The sequence below is a fragment of the Hipposideros armiger genome, unplaced genomic scaffold (assembly GCF_001890085.2).
Source record: "Hipposideros armiger isolate ML-2016 unplaced genomic scaffold, ASM189008v1 scaffold_108, whole genome shotgun sequence".
In the NCBI taxonomy this organism is placed as follows: domain Eukaryota; kingdom Metazoa; phylum Chordata; class Mammalia; order Chiroptera; family Hipposideridae; genus Hipposideros; species Hipposideros armiger.
The window spans coordinates 2,655,254-2,668,688 of record NW_017731458.1 but is presented as its reverse complement, the minus strand read 5'-3'; the positions used below and the strand labels follow the sequence as shown (position 1 = coordinate 2,668,688).

General features: G+C 51.0%; 1 protein-coding gene across 10 annotated transcripts in view; it reads right to left on the bottom strand.

The window, feature by feature from the left end:
• Positions 1-4,338: 4,338 nt before the first annotated feature.
• Positions 4,339-13,435, bottom strand: part of KSR1 (kinase suppressor of ras 1) — a 157,869-nt gene continuing 148,772 nt past the window's right edge. For 5 of the 10 annotated variants that reach the window (XM_019646995.1, XM_019646996.1, XM_019647005.1 and 2 more), the window contains 3 exons: positions 12,355-12,488; positions 9,571-9,651; positions 4,339-7,595 (listed from right to left, as the gene is read on the bottom strand). In XM_019646995.1, coding sequence (XP_019502540.1) covers positions 7,517-7,595; positions 9,571-9,651; positions 12,355-12,488 — 294 coding nt within the window. In that variant the 3' untranslated portion in view covers positions 4,339-7,516. Of the gene's footprint in view, positions 8,932-9,507; positions 9,652-12,350; positions 12,489-13,435 lie in introns of those variants that run through there. The other 5 variants (XM_019646998.1, XM_019646999.1, XM_019647000.1 and 2 more) reach the window with 4 other exon arrangements.

The window sequence follows — 13,435 nt, the reverse complement described above, 5'->3', positions numbered from 1 at the left end:
TCATTATACTCTTATTGTATGCTTCATACAAGATGGAAGTATTTCTCCATACCTATGTCTCTGTCAAAAGTGAGAAAAGACATGATAAACAGAAAGGCCCTAAATTTGTTACAAAAAAATGGGAGAGAAAACATTTTTTTGTGGAAATGAAGACTATTCCCGTGCACTTAACAAGCAAGCACCTGTTCTCACTCATGCAAGCTACCCCCTGGCCCCATGGGCCTTTGATTTTGCAATCTCCGAGCTAGACCAAAGCCACTGGAGGCTTGAGAAGAAATAGGCAAGTCTGGCCTTCATCCTGGTTATTCAGGTAGATGAAAGTGCCAGGTGTCTGAGAGGATAGTGGGGGCCACCCTCTTTCTAACCAAAACAGTGAGAAATAGGAGAGCAAGAAATCGGCTGACTCTGGGTGACACCAAATTTGCCTTGTTTTCTAGAGACTTGTCATGGTGAAACCCAAACCCATGTGTGCTGTGGCGTCGACCTGCACACATTTCTAGTAACACACAGGACAAACAATGGATCCTTTCACAGACTTGTCTCCTTGAACCTGTCTCTTGCGGGACTAGTGTGTTGTTGGGTGCTTACCTTGCTAAGGAGTTCTGTCTCAGCATGGCTTCTCAACTTGGGACAGTCCCAGTTTATGGCGGCTACCCCTGCATCCCCGCTGGTTTGCATCACCTTTTAGTCTGAAAGTATCTCGGTTTGGATGGTCTGATCACCCTACTTGTAACCACCCCTTGTCTTTCATTTGTCTTTGTAACTCATAACAATGTCTAGCAATTTGTTTCTCTATTCTGGGTCCATAAGTAAACCAAGAGCAGAAACAGCTGTGGTTTATAAGCACTGTCTGGGGGACTGTTTCATGGGAACGTATCTCTGATTCTCTGATTGACCTCTAAATGGGATGGCTAAAGGAAAGGCTGATTTCCTCGGAAATTCCCTCAACCCTCCTCTGCGCACTTGCAAGCTGCAAAATATAGTAGAGGAAGGCCAAGAGCTACAATGCTGCCCATCTGCCTCCCACATTTTTCATATAGCATGGCACCCGAACTTCCTCTGACCCTCTCACGTCCCTCTTCCCTGTCTGTGTTCACAACGCAGCATAAGAGAGGCAGCGTCTTTAGCCCCTCCCAGCCCTACCTCATCCAGGTCTCAAGTGGCATTTTGGATAAAATAACCCAAAAATATACTTGGAAAGAAGACACTACCCAAAGATCCAACCTGAGCATGGTCTAGTAGATTCAAGGCAGTCACTGGCGGCCAGATGGCTCTCCTGCCCGTCTTGGCCTGGCTTACTTGGGTCCAACCCTGCGTTTCCCCCCAAGCTGCTAGAAATACCAAAACCTATCCCGTACCCCCTTACCGTTTTCATGTCTCTGTCGCTTGGAGTCTAGAGGAAGAGACAAAGTGGAGATGTATCTCCAGCGTGACTCAAGAATGAAGTTTATATTAAAATGGACAAAGCCAAACAAAATCAACCCAAACTCTTCTCTTACACTTGGCCTGAGAGGGTTGTGCTCTTAAAACGCATTGCTGGTCCCCACCCCCACAGTCCCTGATGCCGTATGGCTGGGGTGGAGCCTGAGAATTTCTGTTTCTAACAAGTTTGCAAAAGATGCCATACTGCTGGTCCTGAGACCCCACTTGGAGAACCACTGGCCATCAGAAAAGAGCTGATATTCTGCCAGTTCATACCTGTGGACTTTCCAGTTGTTTTCAGCAGGTGTCCATTCCCCTGGTGGGTGACTAAGTATTTTGAATATCTCACTTGCCTACAGGGGCCAGGTAATGAGCAGAAGTGAGCTGGAAAAAATGCATGGGCCTCTCAGTCTAGCTGGTCACCTTCCCACTTTTGATAGGTGTCAGAAATGTGTCTCTTTCCTCTTTGCTCTAGGAAAAGACACAGCTCAAGGAAATGAAAGCTAGGCTCCAGTGATTGGGGGAGGGGGTAGCAGGAATTAAATAGGAGAGAGTCTGCCCAGCCCCAGGGGTAGGAAAAAATTATGTAATTTTTATAATTATCATGTCATATGATATATGTCATATATGTGATATAGTTGTTTAATAAAACCACCACAAACCCAAAACTTTGTTTATATGTAGCAGAAAGAGATGAGGAAGAAAACCCCAAGTTTAATACTGTTTATTTCAGGGCAGGAATTAGAACAAGGTGTGTGTGTGTGTGTGTGTGTGTGTGTGTGTGTGTGTGTGTGTGTGTGAAGCGATCGTGCTTAACTTTTTCCGTCATTGCAATAATGTTGACATCTCAATGAACCTGTATGAACTTTCTAATAGAAAAACATCTACTGAAGTAGAAATTTAGAAAAGATTCTAGGTAGGAGTCAGGCAAGTCTGGTTTTGAATCCTGACTCTGCCACTTACTGTGTGACCTTGGGCAAGTGATACACCCTCTCTGAAAAGAAGACAGTCTCCAAAAAGCTCATCACGGCCTGTCCTTCAACTATAAAGTGGTTAAGAGTAGCACCTACTTACCACCTAGTTAGTATGAGGATTAAAAGCAGTATCTGCCTTATCATTAGCACAATGTCCGGAATTGTCTCAATATTTGCTTGCGATTACTATTGCCAAATAGTGTAATTTTAGTGTAGGCCCATTATAATGACCCCAAAATGTAGCATGGCTCCAACTCAGGCGTTTCCTTCTTGTGCTCATACCAGACCTGGGCAGGAACGGCAGGTTGGCAGGGCAGCCTCCTCCAGACTGAGGGGATGCTGCCCTCCTCAACGTGTGGCTTCCTGAGTTGTCTTTGGAGGGTAATGTGCTTGTGGGAGGTTGTTATAGGCCAGGCACTCACTTTCCAATGGGTAGGACTGAGTCCCGTGTTCTCACTCAACTGCAAGGGAGGCTGGGAAAGGGTTCTACCCGTGTCCAAGAATGGAAGCTAGAAGAGGAGACACATGGGCTTTGGCAAGAGCTAGTAGTCTCTGCCAGTGAGGCACATGTCAAGTGGTATCAGTGACATGAGATTCCCATCAATCACATGAACTCCCACTGCTCTGAATATGGTGATGGCCAAGTCCATCTGCCCAGCCCTGTCTCCCAGGCTCCATTCCCGACATCCATCTACCCACGCAGCTCTCACCTCGAGGCTCCCTAAGCGTGACCCCTCCCCTGCTCCTTGTCCATAGGCTCATCTTCTCAGTGAATGACTCCATCAGCCACAGAAACAGACATTTGGGGAATTCTCCTGGATGCTCTGGACACCTCTCACATCCAATCAACAGTTTATTATCCCTCCTGCCTCGTTTAGCCCCAATCCATCCTGTATAGTTAACACATCAATCTTATTATGGCCCTCCCCTGCTCAAGACTTTTCAGTGGCTCCCCAGGGCTGCCATGTTAAAGCCTAAACTCAGTGGCTTGGCACCTACAATATCCTCTCCAGGTTCATTTTACTCCCTAGGTTCCATTTTACAACAGCTGAAATACCTGTGATTTCCCAATCTTCCTGTGTGTTCCCAGACCTCTGAGCCTTTGCATATGATGTTCCTATAGGGTAGAACGTCCTCCTCTTGCTTATATGCACCAGGCATATTACTCACCCTTCAAGTCAGCACCAAGGCCACCTCCTCCATGAAGCCTACCAGGCAAAGGCTGAGGGACCCATTCCTCTGGCCACTTGCTGGCTCGTGGCTGCAGGCAAGGGCACTACCTTTTTATCTCTGTTCCAGCACTTAGCACCAGCTTTTGAACACAGTAGGCGCTCAGCAAATGTCTGACTAATCAGTCCCCCAACATCTGATGAGAGGAAGGTTCTAGAGTCCGAGTCCTGGACTAGCCACCTACCAGCAGTGTCATCTAGGTGAATACCTTAACCTCTCCATGTCTGTTGCCTCAGCTGAAACATCTCAATTCCTGCGGCATGGTGGTGTTGTGAGGATTAGATGAAGGTGAGAGCACCTCCCTGTCTCAAAGTAGGGGTCCCACACATTTGCTCACCCCAACTTTCAAAGCACCTCTATGTAACTGGCGGGAGAGGCGCCTATAAATACGACTTGGATCCTTGAGTGGCCGCCTCAAGGCTTCCACAAGGCAAAGGTACCTCCAGCCCAGGAGACACTGACAGGTCTGGGTTTACTCACCAGCTGTGGTTGTTGGGGGCTTGAGGACCTTCCTCTGTGCACCATGAGCCTTTGCTTCTTTCTCTATTTTTCTGTTTAGAAATATCTGATCCAGGCATAACTTGTTTCTTTGGAAGGTGCTCCCAGAAGGGGTCCAAACACTCTGACCCCTCCATTTCTGTCCTCCCATGCCGTCCATCTGAGCGGTTCCCCACACTCATCTGGACCGACCCAAGCAGACACAAGCCCTGGACACCTTGGTACAATTTTATTCAAACTCCAGACACCCAGGCTTGGCCTGGCACAGAGGATGTGTTCTTGCCAGTGACAAAAAGTGATACAGCACGTTCATTAATACTAACCATTTTAATTTAAATTAACAGCATTTCTGGAAGACAAATGCAGTTGATAGAAAATATAAAAACTTTTACTGTACAAATTTTACATCACATTCAAAAAAGCGAGTGTGTGCCTTGTGGCCACAGGGGATGCTGGGTTTGCACACTGATGAAATCCCGGCCAATGTTGTAGAATTGCTTAAGTTCCCTATTCGGCTTCACATTTACGTCTCCACCCAGACCCCAAATCTTGGGTCTTCGCCTGAGAACAACACAGGCTTCCAGGGCGTGGCACTCCCCTCTGTGATCACATGAAGGAAAGCCATGAGAAGGCAGAGGGGTTCCAGAGCCCTGCACACAGCTTGGATTTGGTGACACGGAGAGGTGGACTTTGCTACACACTGCTCACGAAGAACTGGGAACTTGCTGGGATTCAAGACCTCAGGTTGGATGGAGACCCAATGGCTGCGACTCTGGTGGCTAAAGGCAGCAGGGACACAGGCCCTAGTTTTGGAGGTGAGGCTGGGAATTGGGAGTCCCTGAAGTGCCAAAGCGTGGGCTCCACTCAGACCCCAGTGGGGACGTCTGCAGTCCCCAGAGCACTTGCCAAGGAGACCCTCCCGGCTTCTCCACCCCCTTCACAGTTGGCCATGAGGGCTGAATTCACAGTATCTGCCATCCTTCATGTGTTTCCGAGGCAGGCGGGGAGAGCACATGGAAGGGCAAGCATGTCTTCCTAACCTCATTCACAGTCACTTAAATAGGGAGAAGGGGACCACGCTGGGGATTTTCCTCAGGCGTGTCTCTTAACGACAGGCAGTGCAGAGGCTCAGGCCAAGAGCAGAAGGCTGCCCAGGGCCTTGGAGAAGGGGATATCCCCCAGTCCCTCAGCTCCACCCTTGGGGTTCCTGGCAGGTACCAGTTCCTTAAGGGCCGGGACTGCGACTGCTCCCATCGCGGGCCCCCCAGCACTTGCCCAAGACACAGTAGGTGCTCAATGAAAGCCTCTCAAACTGAACCACAAGTGTGACACTCATGAGAAAAAACAAGACCCAGACTGACTCTTGTGGGCTGAGAGGGCTGGAGAGGTGTTGAGCCTGACTTGCTCAGCAGCTGTCCAATCCCTGGGCTCACCAGCATGGCCATGGGTTTAGAGGGGAAAGGTTGATAGGCCCAAGACGCACACACTGTGACCTCTGGGAAGGCGGAGACCCGTGGGGAGGAGGTGAATTAGCTAAAGGAGGCAGTCACACACCATGTGGCTTTGGGTGGGGGTGATCACACAGAGGGCTGGCATGATGGGACGGAAGGGACAGTCCTACAGGGAAGACCATACGGAGCTGAGCCCAGCTGGTTTCCTGCTCCTCTGTCTTCCTCCCCACACCCCGACTGGGAAGGGGTAAGGGGCTCATGTCTGGAGTGCTGATGGGCAGCGGAGGCCCAGGTACCTTGCACTGCCTCACAGCTGTGTTCTCCAAGCAGGGGTCCACCAAGGGGCGCCTGGCCAGGAGAGGGGAAGGCAGCCCACAGCCTCTAGGCAGAGTGGGCCATTCCATATGACGTTTTAGGCCAGTCACCGGGGAGGGCTCCGAAGGCTGGGATCTTTGCGAGGTGGGTCTCAATGAAAGGGTGGGAGTACAATGTTGCCCCATTTTGGATTAGAACAGGGATACAAGTTCCGGGTCTGAATCCAACCACACTGCCACTCTCATCACCCTTGGTCATTTTTGGCTTTGGAGCCTAATGACCTAACTGTCCACTGAAGGGCTTCTTTGCCATGTGGCACTTTTCTCTTTCGGCAACAGCTTCCAGTGAAGAAAGGCAAGATGCTCTCACATCATGGACTTCCCCAAACCAAGTCCCTCCTTCTGGTCCAAATGGACACAAGCGAACAGCTTGACTTGGTGCTTGGGAAGGCTCTGAAGATTGGGGGGCTTGCTAGGTGGCTCTAAATGAAAGGGGGACACATTCCTCCCATCTTAGCTCTGAACATAGCCAGTGGAGGAACCAGGAGTGTGCTGAGGGCTTTCAACAAGACTGGGGGAGTGGAATAGGTGGGCGGTTCTAGAACCTCAGGATGACTGCCAATGGGCTTCTAAGGGGACAGATCACCCTGTGGCTGGGAGGGTGGGTTCAGGGACCCATTGCTGCTACCTCCTCCCCCCATCTTCCTTGTTCTCATGGATCAAGCCTTCATGGTACACACAGCTGCTGGGCCTTAGCTCTGGGGTCAAATGTGAGTCAGGGACTGGGATGTGTCTAAAAAGCCGAGGCCCTGCATCCCATCTCCTTGGTGGCTCCCTGGGGACCTCATAAAAGAAACATCTCTACAGACAGTGGAAACCCTGGTTGGAAACCACTGGATCAGTTCAGATGTTACTTGGATTTTACCTGTCTCTACGTCTCCAGCTGGTATGGGCTGGATGACAGGGGTCAGAGGTGAACCCAATACCTGGGAACTGCCGACCCTCATAATCCAAATCAGTTCCTAGCCAGGGTTTCCTCTGCAAAAGGAGGGACAGTGTCCTTTTGATAGGATGAGGGGAGACCCCTACAGAGAGAGATTCCCCACTGCTAGGGTTTGGGGTCAATGCAAAGGACAGGTGAAACCTTACGGTCCCCCTCCTCCCACAAGAATAGCCACAGTCATGATGCTTTTCTTCCTTCTGGCCCGGGGTGGAGTTCACCGCCTACAGGGGCCGCCAGAGGGAACGGCCACTTCCGCCATCCTGGCCACCGGCGCCTGCACGCCTCAGCGAAGCCCATTTTTATTATTACCTATTGTAAAACATTGCGTTCATTCCGCAGACACGTACATGTAAACATTTGCGGCCTGTCAGGGCAGGTCGGGTTGTTGGTGACGTCATCTTAAGAAGGGCAAGTGCGGCTCCATCTCTGGGACCCGAGAGGGTTTTCTTTTTCTTTTTTTTTTTTTTTTGTGGACAGTCTGAATCGAGGACTCACTCTCCTAGTTTTCAGCACTTAGGAGGGAGGCCGACGTTTCGAAGAGCGTTGCTTTGTGTTTGTGGTGGTGGTTTGGATGTTTTAGAAACACGTGTAAGAAAGAAATCAGCAGAATAACTGCACGGCTGGCTACATCTTTGGATTACTGGACTCCAGGACGCCCAAGCCAAACCTTTCAAACCGGGGTACAACTTTGCTGCTGTTAATGCTGCAAAGAGGAACAAAAACAAGGGTTATAGCCCCGCTGGTCTTGATCAGAATCAGGGTAACATTAGCTAAGGAGCGGGCCGGTTCCAGGAGCTCAGCACAGGACCCAGCCCACCAAGAAGTGAGAGTGACTGCATGGCTAACAGCCGTGCGTGGCAGAGCTGCTCCTGGTCATACCTGACGCAGGAGGGTGGCAGGGGGCAGCAGTGGCCTCGAAGCCTCGGCCACGCCCTCCTTCTGGAGGGCAGCGGCTTGTCCATCTCAGAATCCCCAGCACCCAGCATGCCCCGTAACTGCTGTGTGCTCCTTGGAACTGCTTTCTCATTTGCAGCCCAGGAAAGCTCTCGCTCCAAGTAGAATTGGGAGAAGAGAAATCTGACCCCCCCAGGACTGACAGGGACATCACATGCTCCTCTTAGAAATGGTCATCAAACACTGGGATGCCTCAGGGCCACCTGGGAAGCAGGTGGGAACATGAGTGCCCAGGGCCTGCCTCCAGAGGGGTGGCTTCAGGTGTTGGGAGGCCCAGGCATCTGCACTTGGTAACCAGGGCAGTGGCTCTGTGCGAGCCATCAGCCAAACCCTTGACAACTGCTGATTCAGGGTCTGGTACTTTCCGTCTGTACCCGGCAGATGTGAGTAACGTTGGTGGGGGAGGGGACCGGCTTTGTTTTCATTAGTGAAATTGTTTGGAGACAGACCCCCCCCCCCACCCCTTTTGCTTTAGGACGATATTCCTGGGTGTTCCAAAGTACACAGCTCTTCCAAGCTGGTGTCTTTCACAGCAATGGGACTTTTGGTGTCCACTACCACCAGCCCTCCAGAGGCGCCTGGCCCTGGGCAGCTCTGAAATCATCCCACTCCTTGTTGGAAAAGATCCCTGCGGGTTAACAGCCAAGCAAAACTCCTCCCCTGTACTTTGAACCTGGCCATTGGGAGGCCAATGTGGGGGGGGGAGAAAACAGATCTCTGAGCTGTTAGTAGGGAGACAGGACGACCCAAACAAAAAACGATATCACCCCGCAGAGGAAGAGCTTAGAAAGAATGAATTTGTATCCACGGAGGCAGTTCTTGCGGGGGGGAGTGGGGGGGGAGGATTTGTTAGGGGGCCTTCCATGGAGATCAGTTACTCAGGCACACACAGGCCATGGAGAGGGAGGGGGCCGGTTTTAAAAACAAACAAAGCAAAAGAAGTCTCAGGAGAGAAGACTGGAGCAGCACAGATGGCGTCCCCTGTTAGTGCCCGTATCTCAGTTTGCGTATGAGCAGAAGTCGCGGTGCTGAGTGCCGATTAGGAGTAAAGCCCCGGGCGCATGCGAGGCAGCCAGGCCTACAACCTACGGAAGGAAAGAGAAGAGGGGAGAGCAGTGTAAGAACCGAGCCCCACAAAGGCGGGGGAAGCGGCTGAGGCCTGGCCAGGTCAGGGGGCAAGGAACCCTCTTTCCCTGCAGAGAGAGACAGGGGCTCCCCTGCTCCATTCCAGGCTTGGCAGCAAAGCAAGCTTGGAAGGGAACCTGGCACAAAGAACCTTCCCCGAGCTCCCCCAGGGCCCAGTCCAGCCATGGGATTTTTTTTTATAGAGGTTGGCCAACGGGCCCACTGCCCCTCAGCCCTTGATGAGATCTCAAAACTGACTTCTTGGAGTTGACTATTTCTGTTCACTGCATTCCCTTAAATTCTGGCCAGAGAGCACCTTGGGGACTCGGACAACAATCCCAGTTCTCTCCCACCCAGGGACAAGCCATCCTCTGCCACGGTGTTTGGACAGAGGCCCTGCCACATGCGGTGGGTCTTCTCTTAGCCCACAAGAAAAATACAAGCCTGCAGGGCTTTGGCTGGTGACCGTGTCAGCTGCAAAAGCATCACGTTGGTTTATGAGAAAAAAAAAACACACACAAAGATGGGGCAGAAAGCAGGGTGTGCAGAGCGTTTAACTGCAAACAGGCAGAGGACGAGGGAAATAACAGAAGACACACTATTCTTCCAGAACTGGGCAGGAGTTCTTAAAGTCAGCATGGCCGTAACGTCCTTTCCCGTAGTAGCGGCTCCGCCAGCGACTGGGAATGCCCCGCGACCATTTCGCCAGGTGTGAGAGGAGCGCAGTCCAGCAGGTGATGGAGTTGGGCACCCAGCGCGGACAGGTAGAGGAGCCGTAGGAATCAGGATGGCGGGGAGAGGGGGAGGTGACACAGGACAGGCCAGCGCATCAGCCACCCCCCGAAAATAAAAAAGCACCAAGACCGATGGAAAAGAAAAGAGAAAATGAGAATTAGAGGCTGAGTGTGGAGAAGTAAAAATCATGAACAGGAAGCTTTGACAGACTCATTTGGGTATGCTGGCATTCTTTCTTTTACGGGGCTAAAACTGATCGTTTTGAGGCAGAAACAACCACCATCTGTAACTCTGTTTCCCACCTGTGAAGTAAGAAGGTGGGTGGCTAGGGTCTTAGGGAATCTGGAGTGACCTCCTGAATGCCAGCACCTGCCCAGTGCAGGCTTCTCTTTTGTAGATGAGAAAACCAGGGCATACACTGTTAAGAGTTGCCCGAGGTCTGACAAGCAAGACTTCTCGCAAGTCCAGGAGAACCCCAGGCTCCTGGTCTCTGCTGGGACAGCTCCCATTCAAAGCCTGGCTCCAATAACCCCTTTTCTGAAGACCCTTCCTCAGGCTCCCTGGGTGGGCAGAGAGGACCCTGTCTGTGCTCCCAGAGGCTGTGCTTTTTTCACGGCACTCAGCATGTTGCATCCATTCCCTCATTCATTCACTCACCCATCAAATGTTTACTGAGCAACTGCTATGTTCCTGGGACGGTGCTACGAGCTGGGAATACAGAAGTGACAAGACAGTGTATGTCTGCTTGTCTTTATTCCCAATTAGACTCTAAACTCCTTGCTGACCTTGGCCTTCTGACTCCCCAGGTGTGTAGCAGGTACTCAGCAATGGTTGGGTAAAACACACATCCTCTAACGGCAACATTCTGTTACCCTCTATTTGTATTGGACTCTGATCCATCTTAAGAACAAAATATCGAATCTAATATTGATTATAAAATAAAGTATTCCCTAATCACTAACTGTCATTCCTCCAGCCCCATCCCTGCAACTCGCCTAATCAGCAAAATTTACCGTATTTCTTCGAAGGTTCTCCTACTGGCGTCCTCTGGTCAGGCAACCCACTCTGGGCCTCCCCGCACCTGCAGCTTGAAGCTGGTTTGGTTTGTTTTTAAGACAGCAGCTGGCAAACTGTGTGTAAGCCAAATCCGACCACAAAAAGGTTCTGACTATTTTAGAGTTGTTTTTTTTTTTAAAAAAAAGAACATGTGACAGAGACCCTATGACCCACGAGCCTAAAATATTTACTATCTGGCCCTTTCTAGAATAAGAGGGGTGCTGTTGCCCCCACACCCCTTGGCAGAGATCCGGGTGCAGCTGTGGGGGCTCAGTGGTGCGACTGCAGGTGCCCCCCCTGCCATATGCATAGAACTGGTGTCTCAGGAACTACCTTGGATGTTGGGGGGCAGATAGGCTCTTACCCCACTCCATCAAGAGCTCTCCACTTTATCTGTTTATCTATTGGGGCTGAATGTGATTTCACTTTCAGAAAGCACCCTTCGCCTTAAGAAAAAGTTTAAAACCATTCATCTTGTCTAGGGGTCCAGCCACAAATGGCCCACCTTCTGTTTCTGCACCACCCACCAACTAAGAATGGTTTCTACCTTTCTAAATGGTTGGGAGGAGGGAAATAAAAAGAAGTATATTTCATGACATGTAACAATTACATGACATGCACGTTTCAGCATCCGTGAATAGTCTGACTGGAGCACAGCCAGCCTGCTCCCACACCAAGCAGCAGAGCGGAGCTGCTGGGACAGACACTGTATGTGGTGGTGTCATCGCTCCACACGGCTGCTGGGCGCACTACAACCCCAGTGACAGGAGCTGTAACTCGAATTTCCGTCTTAGCTCGCAAAGCCTAAAATATTTCCCATGTGGCCCTTCACAAGTTTGCATACCCCCAATCTTGCCAAACCCCCACTTTTTAAAGCTCTGGAAACGGAGGCCCGCAACAAGGAAGGACTTCCCCAGATTCTCACAAAGTGTTCGTGACAGGGCAAAGGTCTGTGTGTGTGTGTGTTCTGGCAGAGGCCAGAGGGACAGAGGAAAAAGGGAATGAGACAGAACTTAGAAGAGATGACAGTGGTTGCCACTGCCCAGTGGAGACCACCCCAGCACTAAGGGGTGCAAAGGGCTGTGTGATTACACAGAAGCAGGGTCGGGCTGCTAGCATCAAAGGGCCACATAAACCCAGGCCATGTGGCCCTCATAACAGGTGACTGATTTGGGGACTAGAAAGCTCTGTCTTGAGACTGCGACATTTTAAGCAATAGCCAGTCTGCTGATTTTGATGATGCGCCACAACCATGTTGCTCTGGCTTCGCCTGGCCCTATCTGGCCCTGTCCTAGGTAGAATCTTCTTATCTGGGCCTGGCCCAGGGCCCAGTGAAAGCGCTGTTCTGATAAGAGTGATATGGAGGCTTTCACAAAGGAGAGCTAGAGACGCCCATCTGTCAAAAAGTCTCTCTGAAGTAAACGTGGTGAATGAGATCCTGGTATCATTTAGGCGAGGGGACGAGTCACCTCTGGCTAATCTGCTTGATTCCCCAAAGTCTTGGGCACCCGGAGCAGACAGTGCCCTCTAAGACCCTGGGTGAGGCTGCAAAGACCTGGCTGGCAGGTCTGGCTCGCCATGGAGGTACTTACTCAGCAGACTTCCAGAAGTGCCCAGGGTGGGAGAGCCGCCGGTTCAGCTTGGGCAGCTTCTCCAGCATTTCCATCAGCAGGGTGAAGCTGGGCCTCTCCTGCAAGTCGAAAGCCCAGCAGGCAGACAGGATCTCCTGCAAGCAGAGCTGGCATTAGTGGGTGTGAGAGCTGGCTGGCAGGGAGGAGGGCACAGCTGGGGCGCTCTGCACAGGGTTCCTTCAACGCTTTCACGTACCCGCCAGCTGTGGTCACCTGAACATCCTGCTGACATTGGGATGACTGACCATGGCTGGAGTGGGGCTGAGAAATAACCGAATTTCACAAGAGCTCTAATGCATCCAGTTTAAAATGAAGCACATGAGCCTGCCTATCTCCCCTCCTTCCTTCTCAGACCTCTCTGGAATAACAGTAACACAGCTGAATAACTGGTAGTAGGAACAACATCAGAAATGGAGTCACTGAGTTTTAGGATGGGAAGTGGAAGGCAGTGTGTTGACAGGTGACATGTAAGATGCTCAGACTGTGTGCAGGGTGGGGCTGCAACAGAGATGGGAGCCTCAGCATTACGAGAATGGAGGCTGGGACTGACAAGAACTAAATACAGGGCAGCAGCTGAGAGTAGGCAGAACGGCGATCCTGGCGGCCCCCAGAGTAGCGCCCTCCTCACTTTGGCATTTTGCTGCCTACTCTCCAGACCCATGCGTGTGTACACAGCATACTCCGTCAGCGTTCTGGTTCAGGAGAACTACCTGTGAGCAACGAGGCCTGCACACAGGATCAGGCAGAGTGCTCACGGGACGGAGCAGAGAGGGAACGTCCACTTAAGATTCAGCAACTCAGATTTTTCTTTTTAAGTATCACTGGACCCCATGAGGTTGCCTGCCAGGTTAAGAAAACAAGAGGCCAAAGATAAATGGACCAAAGCGCTGACTGGAGGAAACGGGGGTGTGCACGTGTGTGCAAAGAAGCTACTCTCTCCATAAAAACAAGACCAGGGTACAATAACAAAGAAAGCAACAAAGTAAGGAAGTGCTTGTAATGAATGATGTAACTTCTGAAACAAAACATTAGGTAGAAGTAC